This window comes from Petromyzon marinus, chromosome 64 (genome assembly GCF_048934315.1).
Source record: "Petromyzon marinus isolate PM22_M1 ecotype Great Lakes invasive population chromosome 64, UKy_Petmar_22M1.pri1.0, whole genome shotgun sequence".
In the NCBI taxonomy this organism is placed as follows: domain Eukaryota; kingdom Metazoa; phylum Chordata; class Hyperoartia; order Petromyzontiformes; family Petromyzontidae; genus Petromyzon; species Petromyzon marinus.
In genome coordinates, this window is record NC_133730.1 from 10,669,999 (window position 1) to 10,695,349 (window position 25,351).

At 60.0% G+C, this 25,351-nt stretch overlaps 1 protein-coding gene across 3 annotated transcripts in view; it reads right to left on the reverse strand.

The window, feature by feature from the left end:
* Nucleotides 1-1,405: 1,405 nt before the first annotated feature.
* The window catches only part of LOC116956331 (rho guanine nucleotide exchange factor 4-like), a 28,427-nt gene continuing 4,481 nt past the window's right edge, over nt 1,406-25,351 (reverse strand). The window contains exons 2-11 of one of the 3 annotated variants that reach the window (XM_076054157.1): nt 25,175-25,323; nt 17,694-17,873; nt 17,011-17,280; nt 15,505-15,684; nt 11,218-11,450; nt 10,839-10,968; nt 9,460-9,594; nt 8,501-8,744; nt 7,645-7,725; nt 5,558-5,860 (exon numbers count right to left, since the gene is read on the reverse strand). In XM_076054157.1, the coding sequence (XP_075910272.1) occupies nt 5,649-5,860; nt 7,645-7,725; nt 8,501-8,744; nt 9,460-9,594; nt 10,839-10,968; nt 11,218-11,450; nt 15,505-15,684; nt 17,011-17,280; nt 17,694-17,873; nt 25,175-25,323 (1,814 nt within the window). In that variant the 3' untranslated portion in view covers nt 5,558-5,648. Of the gene's footprint in view, nt 3,053-5,557; nt 5,861-7,644; nt 7,726-8,500; nt 8,745-9,459; nt 9,595-10,838; nt 10,969-11,217; nt 11,451-15,504; nt 15,685-17,010; nt 17,281-17,693; nt 17,874-18,211; nt 18,404-25,174; nt 25,324-25,351 lie in introns of those variants that run through there. The other 2 variants (XM_032977886.2, XM_076054156.1) reach the window with 2 other exon arrangements.

Consider the following 25,351-nt stretch of genomic DNA (forward strand, 5'->3'; position numbering starts at 1 on the left):
TCAGTCTGTGTGTGTGTGTCAGTCTGTGTGTGTGTCAGTCTGTGTGTGTGAGTCTGTGTGTGTGTCAGTCTGTGTGTTAGTCTGTGTGTGTGTGTCAGTCTGTGTGTGAGTGTCAGTCTGTGTGTGAGTGTCAGTCTGTGTGTGTGTGTCAGTCTGTGTGTGTGTCAGTCTGTGTGTCAGTCTGTGTGTGTGTCAGTCTGTGTGTGTCAGTCTGTGTGTGTCAGTCTGTGTGTGTGTCAGTCTGTGTGTTAGTCTGTGTGTGTGTGTCAGTGTGTGTGTGTCAGTCTGTGTGTGAGTGTCAGTCTGTGTGTGTGTGTCAGTCTGTGTGTGTGTCAGTCTGTGTGTGAGTGTCAGTCTGTGTGTGTGTCAGTCTGTGTGTGTGTCAGTCTGTGTGTGTGTGTCAGTCTGTGTGTGTGTGTCAATCTGTGTGTGAGTGTCAGTCTGTGTGTCAGTCTGTGTGTGTGTCAGTCTGTGTGTGTGCGGGGAGCGGCAGTGTAGTGGTTAGCGCGCTGAGCTACGAACCCGGCGACCCGAGTTCGATTTCTGCTCACGGCCAACACCAGTGACGATTATCTGAACCAGTCTCGGGCGTCCCCTAGGTTGACTCAGCCTCAAATGAGGCCCTGGCATGATGTAGTAAACATCACCACTGGGAAGACAAAGGCGGCCGGGCGTGGTGCTGGCCACCGACCCCATCGTGTGCCGTGCTGGCCTTCATAGGTGCTGCTCACTAACAGCACTTGCCCCAACAATCTGTTAAAGCTACACGGGGGATCTTTGTCTTTTGTGTGTGAGAGTGTGTTTGTGTGTGTGATGTATACGTTGGTCAGCGTGTTTGTGCATTTGTTAGTGTGTATCTGTAAGTGTACATGTTTGCGAGCGTGTGCGAGTGCCAACGACTATACCAGCACTCCAAAGAACCCACGTGTTGCTTTTAACAGGCTGTTGGGGCAAGTGCCGTTAGCGAGTAGCACCGATGAAGGCCGACGCGGTAGACGAAGGGGGTGGGTGGGTGGCCAGCACCACGCCTGGCCACATTTGCCTCCCTAGTGACGATGTTTACACACCACACTAGGTAGTCATTTGAGGCCGAGTCAGTCTAGGGGAGGCCCAGGACTGCTTGAAATATTCGCCATTGCTATGGGTCGTGAGTGGGAATTGAACTCGGGCCGCCGGGTTCTTTGTGCAGCGCGCTAACCGCTGCATGCCCGCTCCCCGCACTCTTACGCAGCCGTAACTATAAAGACAAAGATCCCTCGTTAAGCCTTAACAGACTGTTGGGTCAAGTGCTGTTAGTGAGTAGCAGCACCTATGAAAGACGGCCTTGCACGCGAGGGGGTGGGTGGCCAGCACCACGCACCACACACACAAACTGACACACACCGACTGACACACACACACAGACTGTGATCTGGCTCCAGGTGTTCCACGTCACGTGTTGCACCACAGTGACCCCAGACAAACTCCGCAATACTGTACTGTATATACACAGAACCCCTTAACACAGCTCACGCACGGATGGGGCACAGCCCAGCAGTGGCACGACCAAGCTCCCCCCGTCTCGACACGATCGCACTCGCACAAGCACGCACACGCACGTACGTGCACGCGCACACGCATGGACACGCACGCATGCACACGCACGTACATGCACACACACGTACATGCGCGCATGGACACACACGTACACGCACGCACGCACAGGCACGCACGTACATGCACGCACGTACATGCACGTACACGCACGCACAGGCACGTACATGCACGCGCGTACATGCACGTACACGCACGCACATGCACGTACACGCACGCACAGGCACGTACATGCACGCGCACACGCATGGACACGCACGCATGCACACGCACGGACACGCACATGCATGTACATGCACGCGCATGGACACGCACGTACACGCACGCACGCACAGGCACGTACACGCACGTACACGCACGCACAGGCACGTACATACATGTACACGCACAGGCACGTACACGCACGCACGTACACGCATGCACAGGCACGTACATGCACGTACACGCACGCACGCACAAGCACGTACATGCACGTACACGCACGCACAGCCACGTACACGCACGCGTACGCGCGGGTTGCATGGCCGCCCAGCAGAGAAAGCGACGGCGCTGGGACCGCACTGCCGGGTCCACACTACGGCACCGTCCACAGTGCTGGCTCGTGTCCATCGCGGGATCCACTCAGCACCGCGCTCAGCAGCACCGCACTCCGCCGGCCTGTCCACTACAAATCCACACGGCAACGCTCCGGTCTGTCCTCACGGCACCGCAACTCGCCAGTCCGTCCACTGGAGCAGATGAAGATCCGCAGCCTCAAGCGTCCACCGTGGGGTCAGCGCCGCACTCGCCTCGAGTGTCCGACGCGCAGTCCAACTCGGGACCTGCGCTCTGTCCCTGGCACAAGCTCAGCGCCACACTCTCCGGAGCTTGAGGCCCCAACCAGGAAGTCCTTCAGCCCTCATGGTCCCCCGGCTTCCTCCTCCAACCCCTCCTCCCACCACCACGTCGATGATGAAAAATTGGGCGATGGTGGTTGTGGTGATCAGCTTAGTGGTGGTGGTGATGAGCATGACGGTAGTGGTGGATGTTGGAGTTGGTGAAAATGGCGGTGGTTGTGGTGGAGGTGTATGTAATGAAGGTGATTGTTTGTGGAGGTGGTGGTGGAGGCATCGGTGGTGGTTGTAAAGGGGGTTGGTGGTGGTGAAGGTGGTGGTGGTTGGTGGTGGAGATGGCGGCGGTGGAGGTTGCTTGTGGTGGACGTAGTGGTGATGGAGGTGGTGGTTGGTTTTGGTGATGGAGGTTGGTTTTGGTGGTGGTGGTTGGTGGAGGTGGCGACTTCACTTGCGGAACGGAGCCAGGCGGCTGAGCCCCGGCCACAGGCGTTTGCGCCGGGGCTCGGCGAGGGAGATGACCGGCTGCTGCAGCAGATGCTGCGGCACGGAGCCGTGCTTCTGCTGCCATGACAGCGGCGCCCCCGGCAACGCCGACTCGGCCGGAGCTGGGGCAGGCGGGGCGGGGGCTGGAGATGGCGCAGGGGGACGGCCACGTAGGGGACGGGAGATGGACGAACAGAGACATGGGCACGTAAAGACGTGGGGACACGGGGAGATGGAGACACGGGGACATGGGGACACGGGGAGATGGAGACACGGGGACATGGAGACATGGGGAGATGGAGACACGGGGACATGGGGACACGGGGAGATGGAGACACGGGGACATGGGGACACGGGGACACGGGGACATGGGGACAGGGATGAGACGGAACAGTCTGGTGAGTGGGTGAGCAGAATGGTCGGTGAGCGATTGTGCTAAACTAAACAGCCCGGCAAAGCCCAGTCCCCAACATGGCCTTGTTTGCATGCCTGTAAATCTTCATCCCCACGAACGCAAACACCGGAGCGTCACCCGGCGACGCTCGCACGGGCAACGCGCGGAGCTCGCCACTCGTCGTGAGGCACTGTGTCGCATCCCGCGTCGCGCTCCGCTCAAATTCATAGAAACCCAAGGGACCAACGAAAGCCAATGACAGCAAAGGGAATGCCCACAGACTAAGACGACATTTATTATTCCATTGTAGTCTACGGCCATTTCTTTTTCGAATAATTTGCTTGAGCCTATCCCAAAAACAAATTCAACCTCAGGCAGAGCCAGGCAGGGTGAGGCATGGCCAGGCAGGGTGAGGCATGGCCAGGCAGGGTGAGGCATGGCCAGGCAGAGCCAGGCAGGGTGAGGCAGGGCAGGGCAGGGTGAGGCATGGCCAGGCAGGTGAGGCATGGCCAGGCAGGGTGAGGCATGGCCAGGCAGGTGAGGCATGGCCAGGCAGGGTGAGGCAGAGTGAGCAGCAGCAGGAGGCAGTGGCTGACCCAAGGGGGGTTGGAGGGGTGCTATGGAGGCGATTGGCATTTAGAGGAAATGGATCGAGTGTCTTTTATTAACGTGGAGAAGGCCTTAAAAATGTCGGCACTGTGCCCCCGCTCCGTCCCCTCGGGTTCAGCTCCACCACGCCCTCGCGAGGAGGATGGCAGAGGAAGGAGACAGGGCTATTGGCTTCGGACGCGGCGCGGTGCAGCGTCTCGCGAGGGTGCCGGCATTGTTACAGCGAGGGGCGATCGCTGGTGCCACTGCTGTGTGCAGCCCCCAGTTCAGCTGTAGCTGAGTAACGATTCACCGCTCTCCCCCACCGCTCTCCCCCCACCGCTCTCTCTCCCCCACCGCTCTCTCTCCCCCACCGCTCTCCCTCACCGCTCTCCCCCCACCGCTCTCGCTCCCCCACTGCTCTCCCCCCACCGCTCTCCCTCACCGCTCTCCCCCACCGCTCTCCCCCCACCGCTCTCCCCCCACCGCTCTCTCCCCCCCACCTCTCTCTCCCCCACCGCTCTCTCCCCACCGCTCTCCCCCCACCGCTCTCCCCCCACCGCTCTCTCCCCCATCGCTCTCTCCCCCACCTCTCTCCCCCCCCCCACCGCTCTCCCCCCACCACTCTCTCTCCCCACCGCTCTCCCCCCACCGCTCTCTCTCCCCCACCGCTCTCCCCCCACCTCTCTCCCCCACCTCTCTCCCCCCCCCACCGCTCTCTCCCCCCCCCACCGCTCTCTCCCCCCCCCACCGCTCTCTCCCCCACCTCTCTCCCCCCCCCACCGCTCTCCCCCCACCTCTCTCTCTCCCCCACCACTCTCTCTCCCCCACCACTCTCTCTCCCCACCGCTCTCCCCCCACCGCTCTCCCCCCACCTCTCTCTCTCCCCCACCACTCTCTCTCCCCACCGCTCTCCCCCCACCGCTCTCTCTCCCCCACCGCTCTCTCTCCCCCACCTCTCTCCCCCACCTCTCTCCCCCCCCCCACCGCTCTCTCCCCCACCGCTCTCTCCCCCACCTCTCTCCCCCCCCCACCGCTCTCCCCCCACCTCTCTCTCTCCCCCACCACTCTCTCTCCCCACCGCTCTCCCCCCACCGCTCTCTCTCCCCCACCGCTCTCCCCCCACCTCTCTCCCCCACCTCTCTCCCCCCCCCACCGCTCTCTCCCCCACCGCTCTCTCCCCCACCTCTCTCCCCCACCTCTCTCCCCCACCGCTCTCTCCCCCACCTCTCTCCCCCACCTCTCTCCCCCCCCCACCGCTCTCTCCCCCACCTCTCTCCCCCACCTCTCTCCCCCACCGCTCTCTCCCCCACCTCTCTCCCCCACCTCTCTCCCCCACCTCTCTCCCCCCCCCACCGCTCTCCCCCCACCTCTCTCCCCCACCACTCTCTCTCCCCACCGCTCTCCCCCCACCGCTCTCCACCCACCGCTCTCTCTCCCCCACCGCTCTCCCCCCACCTCTCTCCCCCACCTCTCTCCCCCCCCCACCGCTCTCTCCCCCACCGCTCTCTCCCCCACCTCTCTCCCCCACCTCTCTCCCCCACCGCTCTCTCCCCCATCGCTCTCTCCCCCACCTCTCTCCCCCCCCCCACCGCTCACTGCTCTCTCTCCCCCACCGCTCTCTCCCCCACCGCACCCCCCACCACCGCCGGGGGCCTGCAGACATGCCTGCCGGTTGTAGTGTTTTTGTGCAGGCAATGCGACGAGTCACCTATTCGGTCGGGGGGGGTCCTACCGGGGGGGGGGGGGAGGTCCCATTACTCCTTGGGCTGTCCGGTCACCCATGACACCGCCCGCCGGATGATCCCCACCGCCAGTTTGGGGGACATGGGGGGGGGGACGCGGAAACACGGCGGGGGAGACGCGGGGGGGGCCGGGCGGTAGCGGCGGAGCGGGAGACAGGAAGTGACGTCATGGAGGGAGGACAGGGAGGGCGCGGAGCCTCGCATGGAGGACTCCAGGTGGAGGCCTTCCCTCCCGGGAGCGGAGACACACGGGGGAGAGAGACACGGAGACAGAGAGAGAGGGGGGCAGAGGGACAGAGGGCAAGACAAGTCAGAGAGACAGCGAGAGACATAGGAGACAGCAGGGCACGTAGGAGAGTCACGGAAACACGAGTAGAGAACGAGGCAACTTGCTGCTTTGTCCACATCGCAGCGAGTGGTTGCGCCACAGGGAAATTAAAGGGCGTGCGCGGGATCGTGACGATCAATCGCCCCTCCACAAATGCGTCACGCGGTGAGAAAAAGCGTCACTATGGATCGGTAAATGATAGACGCCCACCGACTGACACACTCGCCACCCGCATGTGGGCGAACGTAAAGAGGTTTGCTCCCACGAGCGAGTGAGTGAGTGTGTAAGAGCATGTGTGTGAGTGTGCGAGTGAGTGTGTGAGTGTGTGAGTGAGCGTGTGAGTGACTAGGTGAGTAAGTAGGTGAGGGAGAGTGTGAGTGTGTGAGTGAGCGTGTGAGTGAGCGGGTGAGTGAGTAGGTGAGTGAGTAGGTGAGTGAGAGTGTGAGTGTGTGAGTGAGCGTGCGAGTGAGTGGGTGAGTGAGTAGGTGAGTGAGAGTGAGAGTGTGTGGGTGAGTGAGTAGGTGGGGAAGTAGGTGAGTGAGAGTGTGAGTGTGTGAGTGAGCGTGTGAGCGGGTGAGTGAGTAGGTGAGTGAGGGTGTGAGTGAGTGAGTGGGTGAGTGAGTGGGTGAGTGGATAGGTGAGTGAGAGTGTGAGTGTGTGAGTGAGCGTGTGAGTGAGTAGGTGAGTCAGTAGGGGAGTGAGAGTGTGAGTGTGTGAGTGAGCGTGTGAGTGAGTGGGTGAGTGAGTAGGTGAGTGAGAGTGTGAGTGGATGAGTGAGTGGGTGAGTGGGTAAGTGAGTAGGTGAGTGAGGGTGTGAGTGAGCGTGCGAGTGAGTAGGTGAGTAAGTAGGTGAGTGAGAGTGTGAGTGAGTGTGTGAGTGTGTGAGTGGGTGAGTGAGTAGGTGAGTAAGTAGGTGAGTGAGAGTGTGAGTGTGTGAGTGAGCGTGTGAGCGGGTGAGTGAGTAGGTGAGTGAGAGTGTGAGTGAGTGGGTGAGTGAGTGGGTGAGTGAGTAGGTGAGTGAGAGTGTGAGTGAGTGGGTGAGTGAGTAGGTGAGTGAGAGTGTGATTGTGTGAGTGAGCGTGTAAGTGAGTGGGTGAGTGAGAGTGTGAGTGTATGAGTGGGTGATTGAGTAGGTGAGTGAGTAGGTGAGTGAGAGTGTGAGTGTGTGAGTGGGTGAGTGAGTAGGTGAGTGAGAGTGTGAGTGTGTGAGTGTGTGAGTGAGTAGATGAGTAAGTAGGTGAGTGAGAGTGTGAGAGTGTGAGTGAGCGTGTGAGTGAGTAGGTGAGTGTGAGTGAGTGGGTGAGTGAGATGTGTGAGTGTATGAGTGGGTGATTGAGTAGGTGAGTGAGAGTGTGAGTGTGTGAGTGAGTAGATGAGTAAGTAGGTGAGTGAGAGTGTGAGTGTGTCAGTGAGCGTGTGAGTGAGTAGGTGAGTGAGAGTGTGAGTGAGTGGGTGAGTGAGAGTGGGTTAGTGAGTAGGTGAGTAAGTAGGTGAGTGAGAGTGTGAGAGTGTGAGTGGGTGAGTGAGTAGGTGAGTGAGAGTGTGAGTGTGTGAGTGTGTGAGTGAGTAGATGAGTAAGTAGGTGAGTGAGAGTGTGAGAGCGTGAGTGAGCGTGTGAGTGAGTAGGTGAGTGAGCGTGTGAGTGAGTAGGTGAGTGAGAGTGAGTGGGTGGTTGCTCACCTCGGGGCTTGCGGTTGCTCCGGTGGCTCCTGCACGCGTTCTGCACTGCTTCCTGCTTCTGGGCCTCAGTGATCACGAACCCTGGGGGGGTGGACGCGAGGTGGGGGGCGAGAGGGGGGGGGAGTGGGGACTTATTAAACCACCCAATCTCGCTCAAGGGCTCTACGGGGATTCCCTGTTTTAGTGTGCATGTAAGAGTGTGAGCGAGCCAGTGTGCGAGTGAATAAGTGAGTGTGCGAGTGTGAGTGAGTGTGCGAGTGTGAGTGAGTCTGCGAGTGTGAGTGAGTGTGCGAGTGAATGAGTGAGTGTGCGCGTCAGTGAATGCGTGAGTGAACGAGTATGTGAGTTAGTGTATGAGTATGTGAGTGAATGAGTGTGCGCGTGAATGAATGAGTGAGTGAATGAGAGTGTGCGCGTGAATGAGTGAGTGTCCGCGTCAATGAATGAGTGATTGAATGAGTGTACGAGTGTATGAGTGAGTGTGCGTGTGAATGAATGAAAGTTAATGAGTGTGTGAGCTAGTGTACGAGTGAACGAGTGTGAGCAAGTGAGTGTGCAAGTGCAAGAGTGTGCGAGTGAGTGTACGAGTGTTAGAGGGTGCGAGTGAGTGTATGAATGAGCATGCGAGTGAATGAGTGAATGTGCGAGTGAGCAAGTGAGCGCAAATATGAGTGAGTGTGCGAGCGAGTGCGTGAGTGTACGGGCGAGTGTACGAGTGAGTGAACGAGTGTGCGAGTTAGTGAGCATACCACCGAGTGATTGGGCGTATAAGCGAGTGTGCGAGCGAGTGAGTTAGCGAGTGAGCGAGTGTGACAGCGAGCGAGGGAGCAACACCCCCCACGCGCTCCGCCCTTACCCGTCTCCTGGTCCTCCCGCACGCGCCTGCGTTCCTCGCGGAACGCGCTATCCCAGCGCTGTTGGTCACCGTGGCGTCGCGTGCACATTATGGTGACGGTCGGCGTGGCGACGCAGCGCAGCTTGAGGGCGTTGCGCGTGGCGACGCCGGTCTCCGCGTCGCGCCCGTCCTCCACGCACTCCACGGACAGCGCGCCGGTCTCCACCCGCCCCTTGTAGTAGAGCACGTCACGTCGCAGCAGGTCCTGGGGGAGAGTGCACGGGGGAGAGAGTGCACGGGGGTAGAGCACACGGGGAGAGAGTGCGTGAGGAGAGAGTGTGTGGAGAGAGAGTGGGCAGGGAGAGAGTGCACGAGGAGAGAGTGGGCACGGTGAGAATGCGTGGGGAAAGAGTACAGAGCGGGAGAGATCACGGATTAAACAGAGTTTACGTGCGGCTTGCACAACCCACTTGGACCACACGCACCCCTTCACTTGGATCACGCGCACCCCTTCATTTGGATCACACGCACCCCTTCACTTCGATCACGTGCACCCCTTCACTTGGAGCACGCGCACCCCTTCACTTGGATCACACGCTCCCCTTCACTTGGATCACACGCTCCCCTTCACTTGGATCACACGCACCCCTTCACTTGGATCACGCGCACCCCTTCACTTGGATCACACGCACCCCTTCACTTGGATCACGCGCACCCCTTCACTTGGATCACGCGCTCCCCTTCACTTGGATCACACGCACCCCTTCACTTGGATCACGTGCACCCCTTCACTTGGATCACACGCACGCCGCTCACTAACGGCACTTGTCCCAGCAGTCTGTTCAGTCTGTACGGCATGACCTTGTCTCGTGCGTGTGTGTGTGCGTGTTCATGCACGTGTGTGTTCATGCACGTGTGTGTACGCGTGCTTGTATGTGCATTTGCGCGTGTGTTTGCGTGCGTGCGCGCGTGCGCGTTACCTTTTTGCAGAGCACGAGCTGGTGGTCAAAGAGGAAGGCCACCCTGTGCTGGGGCCGCCCTGGACCGCCGTGCACCTGCAGGCTCACCTCCCCCGAGTGCAGCAGCTCCGAGCTGCGTGCCAGCACGTCCTCGCCCTGCACTCGGGCACAGCCCCGCATCGTCACGCACACTAGGGGACAAGGGCTGCGGAGAGCCCCACCATCGAGACCCGACCCGACCGCACTGACCCGACCCCCACTGACCCGACCCCCACTGACCCGACCCCCACTGACCCGACCCGACCTCCACTGACCCGACCCCCACTGACCCGACCCCCACTGACCCGACCCCCACTGACCCGACCCCCACTGACCCGACCCCCACTGACCCGACCTGACCCCCACTGACCCGACCCCCACTGACCCGACCCCCACTGACCCGACCCCCACTGACCCGACCCCCAATGACCTGACCCCCACTGACCCGACCCGACCCCCACTGACCCGACCCCCACTGACCCGACCCGACCCCCACTGACCCGACCCCCACTGACCCGACCCCCACTGACCCGACCCCCACTGACCCGACCCCCACTGACCCGACCCGACCCCCACTGACCCGACCCTGTTTCCCAGGTCTCCACGAGTGTTTGGGGGCTACATTCTTCTCGCAGCATGGAGCACTGTGACGTTAAATCAATCGACTCCACTTTGTGCGATCAGGTGAACGCTCAAAAGACCAGGGCTCACTTGCACTGGTGGTGATGTGGGGCATCAGCGTGCTGCCAGTATGAGTGGAAGATGACCACGCGTAGCATGTTTACTGTGAACCAGGGTGGCCGCTTGATTCAAAACTGTGAACGTCCGCGGCGAGCGGCGAAGGCGCTACCACTGGGGCCGCCGCGTCACCCACCGTGGTGGGAATCGCGAACGACCCGTGGGCACGCGGCTCGATGCAGTACGCCACCCTACCGCCCCCAGCACCGCCCCCTGCACCACACCCTGCGCCACACCCTGCGCCGCACCCTGCACCACACCCAGCACCACACCCTGCACCACACCCTGCACCACACCCTGCACCACACCCTGCACCGCCCCCTGCACCGCCCCCTGCACCGCCCCCAGCACCGCCCCCAGCACCGCCCCCAGCGCCACACCCTGCGCCACACCCTGCACAAACCCCTGAACTGCCACCTACAGTGAGGGAATAAAGTATTTGATCCCCTGCTGAAATTGTACGTTTGCCCACTGACAAAGAAATGATCAGTCTATAATTTTAATGGTAGGTTTATTTGAACAGTGAGAGACAGAATAATAACAACAAAATCCAGAAAAACGCATGTCAAAAATGTTATAAATTGCCCCCTGCACCACCACCTGCACCGCCCCCTGGTGCTCACCTCCCAGTCCTGGATGGCACTCTGCCAGCGGGCGATCCTCTCGATGTTCTCCAGCCGCCGCTTCCGCTCGTTGATGAGGCGAGCCACGTTGCGCATGGCGTCCAGAGCCAAGCTCACGTGCCGGTGGTCACTGCGCACACAGACAAAGATCCCACCCCCACGTGTAGCCTGTAACAGACTGCTGGGGCAAGTGCTGTCAGCGCGCATGTCCCCATGAGTGTCCCCATGAGTACCCACGCGCGTCACTGGGTGTGTCCCCATGAGTGTCCCCATGAGTGTCCCCATGAGTGTCCCCATGAGTACCCACGCGTGTCCGCATGAGTACCCACGCGTGTCCCCATGAATACGCGCGTGTCCCCACGCGTGTCCCAGCGCGTACCCGTGCTCCGGCGGCGTGTACTTGAGCAGCTCTGCGAGCTGCAGGGGGTACTTGCAGATCTTCTGCACGGGCGTAAGCAGGAAGCCGCCCAGCGTGATGTCGATCATGCTGCGCAGCAGGCGGCACGCCTCGAAGAACTGGCGGTAGCGGCCCAGCTTGGAGAGGCGCGCCAGCTCGGCGCACGCACGCGGGTGGTTGTTGCAGTACTCGGAGTAGACGCGGAACTCGTCTTGCTGACGGGAGACAAAAGGTGCGCCCCGTGTGCGGGGTGCAAGCGCGCCTCTTAGCACCAGGGACCCGTTTCGTGGAAGACAATTTTTTTTACGGACCGGGGGGGGTTCATCATTGGGTCTTTCCCCCTTTTCAAGGAAGCTCTCCAGCTACGTTTGTTTTTTACTCATTGTGGCTACTAGGGGTTAGAGCTTGTGGGCTTACTCATTGTGGCTACTAGGGGTTAGAGCTTGTGGGCTTACTCATTGTGGCTACTAGCGGTTAGAGCTTGTGGGCTTACTCATTGTGGCTACTAGGGGTTAGAGCTTGTGGGCTTACTCATTGTGGCTACTAGGGTTAGAGCTTGTGGGCTTACTCATTGTGGCTACTAGCGGTTAGAGCTTGTGGGCTTACTCATTGTGGCTACTAGGGGTTAGAGCTTGTGGGCTTACTCATTGTGGCTACTAGGGGTTAGAGCTTGTGGGCTTACTCATTGTGGCTACTAGGGTTAGAGCTTGTGGGCTTACTCATTGTGGCTACTAGGGGTTAGAGCTTGTGGGCTTACTCATTGTGGCTACTAGGGGTTAGAGCTTGTGGGCTTTATACCAACACTGTGACTGAGACAAGTGCGCAGTGCGGGAAAGAGGCGCGGACGGAAGTGGTAAATAATAAAATAATGGGCGGGCCACGTGCGGACTCACCGCTCTCACCTCCTGCTGCTGTGCGGCGTGAGGGTTGGGGACCCCTGCCTTAACAGACTGCAGGGGGAAGTGCTGTTAGCGAGTAGCAACTATGAAGCCCGGCATGGCACACGATGGGTGTGGGTGGCCAGCACCACGCCCGGCCGCCTTTGTCTCCCCAGTGACAATATTTACACACTGCACCAGGTACTCATTTGAGGCTGAGTTGCCCGAGAGGAGGCCCAAGTTCAGGTATTCATCACACACACACACATACACACACATACATACACACATACACACAAACATACAGACACATACACACATACATAAACACATATACACATAGACACACACGAACACACACAGACACACACACACATACGCACGCACGCACACACACACATATGCACGCACACACATACGCACGCACGCATACACACACACATGCGCACGCACGCACACACATACGCACGCACGCATACACACACACGTGCACGCACGCACACACACACACGCGCACGCACGCACACACACACACATACGCGCACGCACACACACACATATGCACGCACGCAACAACAACCGCCAGCCGCCACTAAGTGGCGGTGACGTCACCACGACACTTGTGCCAGGCTATGTGCACCCTGAGGCCACGTGAAGTGTCGAACGCCCGCTGGCAGGAGGTCACGGGGCAGACCCAGGTGCCACGGGTCGACTGACTGAGATGACTGGCTGATGCACCACCTGTGCCCCCTACTGTGCCAACCTGCTGTGCTTTAGCCACCCGGCGCTCCGCTCGTTGTTGTGAGCATCGCTCCTCCGCCCTCCGTTGTTGTTGGAGGGCGACTACCTCCAACTGCCCAGTAGCATCCTTCACGAGCCTCCTCCACAGAGGCCGATCTTGACACCGCTGGTACCAGTCATCGGCAAGTCCACTCAGCTCCACGTCCTCCTGTACCACATCACTCCATCTCTTCTCTAGCCCGTGCCGCGCCCGCTTAGCCCCCTCAATCCGGCCGAACAAAAGCTGTTTCGGCATGCGTTGGCTGGGCATGCGGGCTACATGACCCAGCCATCGCAGCCTTGCCCGCCGGAGGAGCTCACCGATGGGACCTTGCCCAGATCTTTCAAGGATTTGTGAGCTCCTCACACAATCCAGTCTGGTTAAACCCAGGATGGATCGTAGGCAGGCCAGCCTAAATGTTTCTAACCGGCGAAGATGTTCCATTAGGGGGGTCCACGTTTCGCAAGTGTAGAGAAGGGAGGGAATGACCGTGGCCGAGAAGACCTGAAGCTTAGTGCGGAGCGACAGACCAGGTAGCTTCCACACAGCGTTACGCAACCGATGAAAAGAGATTGCCGCTCGACTGATTCGGAGTGAGACCTCTGCTGTTAAACTGGAGCCGGTCATAAGCACACTGCCCAGGTATGGGAAACTCTCCACTCTCTCCACAACTGCCCCATCAACGATTGGGAGTTGTGGGGGTGGAGTGTCCGATGGTACAAATACCCAGGCAGGTGCTTAGTTTTGGTGGGGCTGATGGTAAGGCCCTATCTCTTAGTGGCACGCTCCAGTCTCAGCAGCAGCGTCTCCAACTCCTCCTCTGAATGAGCAGCTATTACCAAATCATCGGCATACATAACATGGTTGAGCAATAGGGAGCCATCCCTTGACCGCACCCGGGCATCGTTCAGCCTCCCATTATATCTGTACCAAATGGAGATTCCCCCGGTACAGCTATTGAAGGCTTCACGAACTACGTGGTCAAAATAGATGTTAAATAATGTGGGAGCCAGAGGACATCCCTGTCGCACCCCAAGGTGTACAGGGAATGGCTCTGACTCCCGACCACGTAGTTTTACCCGGGCCTGCTCACCATAATGAAGGTCCTTAATGATCGTGAGCAGGGGGTCAGGGATTCCAAAAGCACGAAGAACAACTCAGAGCCCAGGCCTACTTATGGTATCATAGGCCTTGACCAGGTCAATAAAGCAGAGATGTAGGTCTTGTAGGAATTCCCTACACCTCTGCTGTAGCAGACGGACAGAAAATATGGCATCTGTGCAGGACCGCCCTTTCCTGAAACTGCATTGGGGCTCCGCAAGCCTCTCCTCAGCGTGCCTGGCAAGGCGATGTTGAATAATCCTTGCCAGGACCTTTCCCGGCACACTGAGGAGATGCCCCTGTAGTTGTTACAGTCTGTGCGGTCCCCCTTCTTAAAGAGGGGGACCACCAGGGCATCCTTCCAATCCTGCGGAACCCATCCAGTGGTCCAGACTGTTGTTATGATGTCATATAGGGCAGTCTGTGCACAAACGTCACCCTGCCTCAGCATTTCGCTTTGGAGATCATCTCTGCCCGGTACCTTTCCTGGTCTCAGACTCCCGATCGCCTTCAGTACTTCCTCAATAGATGGCACCTCAGCCAGCCACTCACAGGGGGTGACTTCATCCAATATTTGAGGCACCGCAGCCTCAGCAGGATCATCCTCACTTTGTGCCACGATGTTTTCTTCACTGAGGGGTTTCCCCTCCCCCAGGACCTCACAGAAATGCTCAGAAAATCTGCAAACCTGTTCTTGGGGGTCGGAGATTGAAACACCATTTTTTCCCCTAATGATGGTAATAGGTGTGGCGCTGCAGGTTACTTTTTTGATGGCGTTAAATAGAGATTTGTGATCGCGGGACACTGAGGCAGACTCCATCTCCTCAGCAACCCGCGACCACCACCCATCGTTGCAGCGCCTCACGGCTCTCCGAACCTCCGAGCGAAGACTGCGGTAAGCCTCCTCATTCTCTGACGTCGGATTCTGCAGCCGGTGACAGTGGGCCTGTAGCTTTTTCTCAACCATCCTGAACACCTCCTCTATCAGCCAGGGTCTCTGGGGAGGTCTGGACCATGTACCCAAAGCAGCAATTGCAGCTGCATGAGTCACAGTCCTAAACCTCGCCCATTTACCCTCGACATCAGGAGGATTGGGGGACGATGCCAACCGCAGCCGCAAGCGATGATGAAATTCTCGCAAGCACACACACACTCACGCACGCACGCACGCACACACACACTCACGCACGCGCACACACTCACGCACGCACACACGTGCAGTCATAGAACCTGCACATGCTACCATATGCAGGTTCAATTACCCGGTTAGGGAAACAAGCAAACATGTTTACATACACACAGAGCAGAGCGCAGGGTTCAGTAGTGCAGGGTGGTGGTAGTACAGGGTGCTGGTAGCGTTTTAGTAGAGCAGGGTGCTGGTAGTGCAGGGTACAGTAGTGGAGTAGTGCAGGTAGCTGGTATCGAGTTGGTATTGTGCGGGGGAAGCGGGTGGATCTCCGGGCCGATGCGGTAGTGCAGGGCAGCGCAGGGCAGCGCAGGGAGGCTCACGTGCAGCAGGAAGCAGGCCCCGATGTGGGTGGCGTGCGGGGCGGCCGCGTCCAGCTGGCACTCGAGGGCGTGCTGGAAGCGCCTCTGGAAGGCGAAGATCTGCTCGATGTTGCCGAAGATCACGCACAGCTGCTCCTCGGAGAACATGTCGACTCGTTTGCGGCACTGCCGGATATAGCCCTGGGGTGGTGAGAGAGGGGTGGTGAGAGGGGTGGTGAGAGAGGGGTGGTGAGAGAGGGGTGGTGAGAGAGGGGTGGTGAGAGAGTGGTGGGGAGAGAGGGGTGGTGAGAGAGGGGTGGTGAGAGAGGGGTGGTGAGAGAAAGGTGGTGAGAGAGGGGGTGGTGAGAGAGGGGTGGTGAGAGAGGGGTGGTGAGAGAGGGGTGGGGAGAGAGGGGTGGTGAGAGAGGGGTGGTGAGAGGGGTGGTGAGAGAGGGGTGGGGAGAGTGGTGAGAGGGGTGGTGAGAGGGGTGGTGAGAGAGGGGTGGTGAGAGGGGGTGGTGAGAGGGGTGGTGAGAGAGGGGTGGTGAGAGAGGGGTGGGGAGAGAGGGGTGGTGAGAGAGGGGTGGTGAGAGGGGGATGGGGAGAGGGGGTGGTGAGAGAGGGGTGGTGAGAGTGGTGAGGGGGGTGGTGAGAGGGGTGGTGAGAGAGGGGTGGTGAGAGAGGGGTGGTGAGAGGGGTGGTGAGAGGGGTGGTGAGAGAGGGGTGGTGAGAGTGGTGAGAGGGGTGGTGAGAGAGGGGTGGTGAGAGAGGGGTGGTGAGAGAGGGGTGGTGAGAGGGGTGGTGAGAGAGGGGTGGTGAGAGAGGGGTGGTGAGAGGGGTGGTGAGAGAGGGGTGGTGAGAGAGAGGGGTGTTGAGAGAGGGGTGGTGAGAGGGGTGGTGAGAGGGGTGGTGAGAGAGGGGTGGTGAGAGTGGTGAGAGGGGTGGTGAGAGGGGTGGTGAGAGAGGGGTGGTGAGAGGGGTGGTGAGAGAGGGGTGGTGAGAGGGGTGGTGAGAGAGAGGGGTGGTGAGAGAGGGGTGGTGAGAGAGGGGTGGTGAGAGGGGTGGTGAGAGGGGTGGTGAGAGGGGTGGTGAGAGTGGTGAGAGGGGTGGTGAGAGAGGGGTGGCGAGAGGGGTGGTGAGAGGGGTGGTGAGTAGTCTGGTGTGGTGAGTAAAGTGTGGCGAGTGTGTAGCGTAGTGAGCGTGTCACATGTGGTGAACATGGCGAGTGTGAAGCGTGGTGAGCATGGCAAGCATGAAGTGTGGCAAGCGTGAAGTATGGTGAGCATGGTGAGTGTAGTGAGCGTGGTGAGCGTGGTGAGCGTAGTGAGCGTGGTGAGCGTGGTGAGCGTGGTAAGCGTGGCAAGCGTAAAGTGTGGCGAGTGTGAAGTATGGTGAGCGTGGTGAGCGTAGTGAGCGTGGTGAGCGTAGTGAGCGTGGTGAGCGTGAAGTGTGGCGAGTGTGAAGTGTGGCAAGCGTGAAGTGTGGTGAGCGTGACGTGTGGTGAGCGTGGCGAGCGCGGTCCCACACCTCACAGATGTCACGCAGATGCTTGATGTAGTCTCTCTCGGTGCTGAGGATCTCCCCGATGACGTTGGTCCTCATCTGCTGCCGAGCGGCGCCCGGCAGGGACACGCGGCGCAGGAGGGACACGGGGCCCCCCTCAGGGCCCCCCTCAGGGCCCCCCGCGGCTCCCCTCAATGCGGGCCCCCCCCCGGCGTCTCCCTCCGCCTCCCCCTCGGCAGCCACATCACCCTCACCCTCACTATCCTCGTAGCCTTCCTCCTGGTTCACCCTCAGCTGCGACACGCAAACGGAAGGGGTGAGGGGGCGGGTGAGGAGGCACTCCCCACTACTCACCCGTACTCCTCACCACCTACCCCTACTTACTCACCATAGATCCCTCCCCCTTCCCGCGTAGACTTAGCAGACTGTTGGGGCTGTTAGCGGGACGCACCTATTAAGGCCGGCACGGCACACGAGGGGGTGGGTGGCCAGCACCAGGTAGTCATTTGAGGCTGAGTCGACCTAAGGGAGGCCCAGGACCGGATCAGATAATCGTCACCGGTGGTGGTGGTCGTGAGCGGGAATCGAACTCGGTGCGCCGGGTTCAGAGCGTAGCGCGCTTACCGCTGCACTACCGCTCACCCCCCACTCACCCTCCCCGCTCACCCCCCACTCACCCTCCCCGCTCACCCCCCGCCCAGACTCACCCTGACGAAGGAGGCCGGGAACCATCCGGCGGCATCGCCGGTGCAGCCCCACCACCAGGCGCGGTCGGACGCGTCGGTGACGCGGAGCAGCTGGCCGGCCTGGAACGGGAGCTCCTGCGCGTCCAGAGACACGTGGTCCCACAGAGCCTCGGCAAGCACCACCCCTCCCTCGTCCAGCAGCTGCGGCGCACAGGCACGAGGACACGGAGAGACACGGAGATGCAGAGCGACGCAGAGAGACGTGGTCACACAGAGACACGTGGTCCCACAGAGCCTCGGCAAGCACCACCCCTCCCTCGTCCAGCAGCTGCGGCGCACAGGCACGGGGACACGGAGAGACACGGAGATGCAGAGCGACGCAGAGAGACGTGGTCACACAGAGACACATGGTCCCACAGAGCCTCGGCTAGCGCCACCCCACCCTCGTGAGACACGGGGACACAGAGACACGGGGACACGGAGACACAGTGGAGAACACCGTGTTCACCAATTGCTGCCCACACCGCGGCGTCACTCACCACGGCTGCCGATCCGCCCGGGAGTCGGCGGCGCCACCGACACCGGCACTGCCTATGGGCCAGCGTGGCCAGGATCAGGGGAAGATTAGCAGGAGAGAGTGAAGGAGCGAGTGAAGGAACAAGTGAAGGCGCGAGTGAAGGAGCGAATGAAGGAACGAGTGAAGGAGCGAAGGAATAAGTGTGGGGCGTTCTTCCCTAGAAGGGGCCTCCTGCGAGGGGGTTAAGGCTGCCCTAACCCCCACCCAAAATCCTAGTGTCAGGACCCCTTTCATTTCCAACGGCTCCCTGTGTCTGTGCTGATCGTCGCTCACCCACGTCGCTCACCCGAGTCGCTCCCCCGCACGGCGTTCAGTCACACATTGTCCACCCGCACGTGGGGTCACCATCCCACACCGCTCCATCCTCTGACGGTCCACACCCTCGTTTGTTGTTCACACGTTCACGCGCCCGCCCTGCTCACCCCGCGTCGTCCACCAGCGATTGCTCGTCCACACGCTGGCTTTGCTCACCCACGCGTTGTCCACCGGCGGCCATTGTTGGGCGGTGGTGAGAACGCTAGGGCCCAGCGGTAGTGCGGTAGTGAGGTAGCGCGTGCGACGCCGGTTGCGGAGGTTCGCGGTTCGACCCCGGCGGGCCGCCCCGGTTAACGTGGCGGTGCGCAGCACGAGAGAGTCGACGAGCGTGGAGCGCTTCGCTCGCAGCGCACGCTCCGGATCTCACGCATCACTCGAGCGGAAAACACACGGCGGCGGTGGCAGCAGCAACAACATCGCGCCCTACTGCCAACGCTTGGCAGGACCCTCTTAAAAACGAGCGATGGAGCCTTCCTATGATGATGAAATACAATGCAAAGGTTGTTCATCCACACTGTGCACGCATTGTCCACCTGCGAGCATTGTTCACCCACGTTGTTCACCTCCCTGTGCTCCACCTGTTCCCGTCTTGAGCACTCGGTCTTCCAGACACCCGAGTTGTCTCATTCGCCACAGCGTGAATCACCACCACCACTTACCCACCTACCCACCAACAACCACTCGCTCATTCACGCACTCACTTAACCATTCATTCACTCACCCAGCCAATCGCTCACCCAATCACCCACTTGCTCACTCATGTACCCACCTGCTCACTCACCCCTCAACTCACTCAACCACTCACCGCCATCCTCCCCTTCAACCACTCACCCACCCACTAGTTTAACTATTCAGTTATCAACCCACTCACTCACCCTATCCACCCACTAGTTAAACTATTCAGTTATCCACCCACTCACTCACCCACCCCCTCACTCACCCATTAACTCATTCAACCACTCACCCACTCCCTCCTTCAACCACTCACTCACCCTATCCACTCACTAATTTAACTATTTACCCACCCACCCACTCGCTCACTCATTCATTCACTCACCCGATTGCTCACCCGTCAACTCACTTAACCACTCACCCACTCCCTCCTTAAACCGCTCACTCACCCCACCCACCCACCGCAGTTCACCTCAATCTCTCTGCTTTCTCCCTCGCCACACTCCACTCTGAAATCCCCTCCTCCCATCTCCACCACCACCTCCCCCCCCCCGCTCCACTCCCATCTATGGACGCCGCCGCTTGCCGCTTGCTGTTTTGGGTCACAGCGGCCGAGGTCCTCATCAGCGCCACGCTCGCCCACGCCGGCCACTCGTCTCTCGACCGTCCACCCCCTGTCTGTACGTCCATCCACGCCATCCGTAACCCGCTTTATTTGCTCCGCGTTTGTCAACCTGACGATCGTCCACCCACGTGTTATGTTAATCCACGCCGTCCGTTACCACCGTCCACCGATTTTCTTAATCCACGATGACCATCTCCTCATTGTCCGCCCATCCGCCGAGTTGTCCACCCACCCGCCACGATGCGTACCCACATCCCCCAGAGTTGTCCACCCCCCCCGCCCCTCCCCTCCCGACAGCTCACTGCCAGGCGAGGAGGTACATGAGAATGAGGTTGATGGCGACGAGGCCCAGCAGGATGGAGACGACGACCACGCGCTGCGTGCCCGGCTCCATGTTGCAGTGCAGCAGGCGCTGGTGCAGGCGCAGGCCCGAGGGCCTGGCCCGCTCCGCACGCCGGTGCGCCATCGTTTGCCCGGCGATGCCGGACGCCGGCTACCTCTGGCTCAGCTACCTCTGGCTCAGCTACCTCTGGCTCAGCTACCTCTGGCTCGGCTACCTCTGGCTCAGCTACCTCTGGCTCGGCTACCTCTGGCTCGGGTACCTCTGGCTCAGCTACCTCTGGCTCGGCTACCTCTGGCTCAGCTACCTGCGGCTCAGCTACCTGCGGCTCAGCTACCTCTGGCTCAGCTACCTCTGGCTCAGCTACCTCTGGCTCGGCTAACTCTGGCTCAGGTACCTCTGGCTCAGCTACCTCTGGCTCAGCTACCTCTGGCTCAGCTACCTGCGGCTCAGCTACCTCTGGCTCAGCTACCTCTGGCTCAGCTACCTCTGGCTCAGCTACCTCTGGCTCGGGTACCTCTGGCTCAGCTACCTCTGGCTCGGCGACCTCTGGCTCACCTACCTCTGGCTCAGCTACCTATGGCTCAGCTACCTCTGGCTCAGCTACCTGCTCCGAGACACCAAGTGCAGGATACCTGCGGCTACTCAGGTGCCAGGTGGCAGGAACCAGCTCTCGGGGATACCAAACGCGAGGTCTCAGGTGTTAGACGCAGAGAGGTAGCAGGTGACAGATTCGAGGGACCAGGCAACCAGGTTCCAATCTCTGCGCCTCGCCTCGGAGCAGCTGCACTGTCCTCCCCCCCGACTCTGCCAGTCTCCTCTCTCTCTCCTCACCGCTCCCCTCACCGCACCCTCACCGCTCCCTCACCGCACCCTCACCGCTCGCTCACCGCACCCTCACCGCTCCCTCACTGCTCTTCACGACTAATCACTGCTCCCCACTGCTCCCCACTGCTCACCGACCGCTCCCCCACCAATCCCCACAACTAATCACCACTCCCCACCGCTCCCCACCGCTCCTCACCGCTCCTCACCGCTCCTCACAGCTCCCTCACCGCTCCCTCACCCACCCCTCACTCAATGGCTGTCATCGACGCAAGGTGACAGAGAGCGGAGGAGAGAGAGCGGAGAGAGGAAGACAATGGAGAGGGAGACAATGGAGACAATGGAGACAATGGAGAGGGAGACAATGGAGACCATGGAGAGGAGAAGAGCGCAGACAGAGAGCGGAGAGAAAAAGAGAGAGACAAAATGGAGAGAGCACGCGCGGGCAGACAACGGAGAGAGACAGAGAAGAGAGAGACAGGAGAGAGACGGAGGAGAGAGATAGCGGAGAGACAAAGTGGAGAGAGATGGGGGAAGAGAATCCTGTGGCGAGAGAAAGATGGAGCCCCTTGCGGAGAGAGTGAGGGAGGCGACTGCGATAGAGGGAGGGAGAGCGAGCGGTGACGTCAGCAGGAGACGGAGGGAGCGGCACTGGAGCTTGCTGTGTGGCCGTTCGCTCCAAGCGTTGCTCCCTCCGTCACGAACGGCGGACGCCGGCCACGGGGGGTCCCGCTCGGAGACGCATGCCACAGAGCGACGGTCGCACGGCCAGGAGGCGGACGGGAGAGACAGAACGAGAGAGATCTTTACAGAAATGATACGGAGAAATATGCGAGGGAGACGCGGAGGCCCTAGGTAGAGAGAGAGAGAGACAGAGGTATTATGTCAGTAGAGAGGAGGAGGAAGAGAAGAGAGGAATCTGGGATGGAGGAGCCGCTGTGAATATCGCCGACTGGACAGGGCGCTCACGGAGGCACGGAGGGGCGCAGAGAGAATGAACTGGCTATGACGTCACCGGGGGGAGGCGGGAGATGGGGGAGGAGGAGCGAGGAAAGGATTAAACTGGGGGAAGAGGAGCGTGCAGGGAGAGGGGCGGAGAGGGGCGGAGAGGAGGAGAGGGAGAGATTGGGAAAGCAGGGAGGGAGGGAGGGAGCACGCGTGGAGCTGGTACAATGCAGGGGGTTTGAGCAAGGGTCGTTCCCATGACAACCAGCGGATTCCAGCTGTTGCCGGCACTTTCCAGCAGGACAGAGCAGCGGGGGCATTTGGGCCATGGAGAGTCCGGGGCCCTGGAGGGTCCGGGGCCCCACAGATACGATGAGGACGGCATTGGAGAGGTTTCCACGAGTCTATGGGTCTCTGTGCGAGGCTCTAGGTCTCCAGTGAGACTGTAGGTCTCTGTGCGAGTCCACGCGTCTCTGTGCGAACCTTTGGGTCTCTAGTGAGGTCGTGGGTCCCTTTGTAAGTCGATGGGTTCCTGTGAAGCTGTCGGTCTCTGTGTAAGCCCGTATTGAAAGCCTTCACGTGTCTGCTGTGCAGCAGCTAGTGCTGCTGCAGGATTTCTGACTGAGGGTGGACAGCGTTGGCAGGGAGGAGGTGGTGGCGCTGCAGTGGTGGCTTCAGTGTTTCTGCCCACCATGATCTCTCGACCAGAATGCGTGGTGAGCAGAGAGGCCCCCTGTTTCTCCACAAACACGTGATCGCTCAGGGAGTGGCACCGACCCAGGGCTCCAGTGGGACCCCCACACTTAGCAGAGGGGGGCCTCGTCGATAACCATCCGGCAGTTCACATGTTTGACCGTGCCGTCTCGCCCACACTGCTCAACCATCACGCTGCAGGTCACAACTCAAAACTAAACTTTTTTTAAATTTCACCAGGTGTAAATCCCACTGAGCGATAGAGCTCTTTCTCAGAAGCGACCTGGTCACAAATAAGAGCTCAACGAAGTGGCTCATCACGTGCGAATTTATAGCAACAAAATACTCGAAGCACATGTTTCTAAATGTGGAGAAAATCCACAGCACCACGGGGAGCGAGAGAGACACAGTCTCCAAATATACAGGCAGCAGGCGTCAGGGTCGAGATCGAACCCACAATCTCCTTGCACACCAGGCGAGTCAGATAACTCACCCATAAACTCACCACACTGCAGGTCACAACTCACCCAACAATCCACCCACTCACCACAATGCAGATCACAACTCACCCACCCATTCACCACAATGCAGATCACAACTCACCCACCCACTCACCACATTGCAGGTCACAACTCACCCACCTACTCACCACAATGCAGATCACAACTCACCCACCTACTCAACACAATGCAGATCACAACTCACCCACCCACTCACCACAATGCAGATCACAACTCACCCACCCACTCACCACAATGCAAATCAGAACTCACCCACCCACTCACCACAATGCTGATCACAACTCACCCACCCACTCAACACAATGCAGATCACAACTCACCCACCAACTCAACACAATGCAGATCACAACTCACCCACCCACTCACCACAATGCAGGTCACAACTCACCCACCCACTGACCACAATGCCAATCACAACTCACCCACCCACTCACCACAATGCAGATCACAACTCACCCACCCACTCAACACAATGCAGATCACAACTCACCCACCCACTCACCACATTGCAGGTCACAACTCACCCACCCACTCACCACAATGCAGATCACAACTCACCCACCCACTCACCACAATGCAGATCACAACTCACCCACTCACCCACTCACCACAATGCAGGTCACAACTCACCCACCCACTCACCACAATGCAGATCACAACTCACCCACCCACTCACCATAATGCAAGTCACAACTCACCCACTCACCACAATGCAGGTCACAACTCACCCACCCACTCACCACAATGCAGATCACAACTCACCCACCCACTCAACACAATGCAGATCACAACTCACCCACTCACCCACTCACCACAATGCAGGTCACAACTCATCCACCCACTCACCACAATGCAGATCACAACTCACCCACCCACTCACCACAATGCAAGTCAGAACTCACCCACTCACCCACTCACCACAATGCAGGTCACAACTCACCCACCCACTCACCACAATGCAGGTCACAACACACCCACCCACCTGCTCACCTACCCACTCATCCACCCACCAACCACACTGCAGGTCACGCCACTGCCCTGCACACTCCTCCTAATCACCACCACCGTCTCTTCGCTCTCGGCCCTAATAACCAGGCTCAATTCAAGACACCCGCGTTTACTGTGTCACTACTGTGTCACCACTGCTACTGTGTCACTACTGCTACTGTGTCACCACTGCTACTGTGTCACTACTGCTACTGTGTCACTACTGTGATAGTGATTATAGCGCTGCTTGCTGCTGGCCCTTTGAAGTTAGTTTTTTGGGGGGGGTAGGTCCAGAAAGGAGGGGGTCCTGAAGGGTTCAGGGCCCGAGTGGGGCTTCACCACTCAAACCAAACCCTGCCTCAGGGTGAGAGGTCGCAGAGTCGGAGGGTGAGGGGGGTGAGGGGTCGGGGGGGTTAGGGGTCGGGGGGGGGGGGGTGAGGAGTCGGGGGGGGAGGGGTCGGGGGGGTGAGGGGGGTTAAGGGTCGGGGGTTGGGAGGGGGCGTGGAGCCGGGTGGGGCAAGGGGTCGGGGGGGGTGAAGGGTCGGGGGGTGAAGGGTCGGGGGGTGAGGGGTCGGGGGGGGGTGAGAGGTCGGGGGGGAGGGGGGAGGGGTCGGGGGGTGAGGGGGGTTAAGGGTCAGGGGTTGGGGGGGGGCGTGGAGCCGGGGGGGGGCAAGGGGTCAGGGGGGGTGAAGGGTCGTGGGGGGGGGCCGGGGGGGTGAAGGGGGTGAGGGGGGTGAGGAGTCGGGGGGGGGGTGAGGGGTCGGGAGGGTTAGAGGTCAGGGCGGGGGGTGAGGAGCTGGGGGGGCAAGGGGTCGGAGGGGCTGGGGGGTGAAGGGGCGAGGGGCTGGAGGGGGGGGGGTAAGGGGGGTGAGGGGAGTGAGGGGGGTGAGGGGTCGGGGGGAGGGTGAGGGGTCGGGGAGGGTGAGGGGAGGGGGTGGGGGGTGAGGGGTCGGGGTGAGGGGTAAGGGGTGAGGGGTCGGGGGGTGAAGGTTCGCGTCTCACCTCGCTCACCGCCAGCTGTTCCCCTCCCCCAACGTATCGCGGGGGGCAGCCCAGGCTGCCCTCAGCCCCCTCCTCCTCCTCGCTACTGCCCTCACTGCCCTGGTCACCCGCGGCAACACCAGGATCACGGCTTCCGTGTGCTTTACCTCCTGCACATGCACACACGCACCCACACAC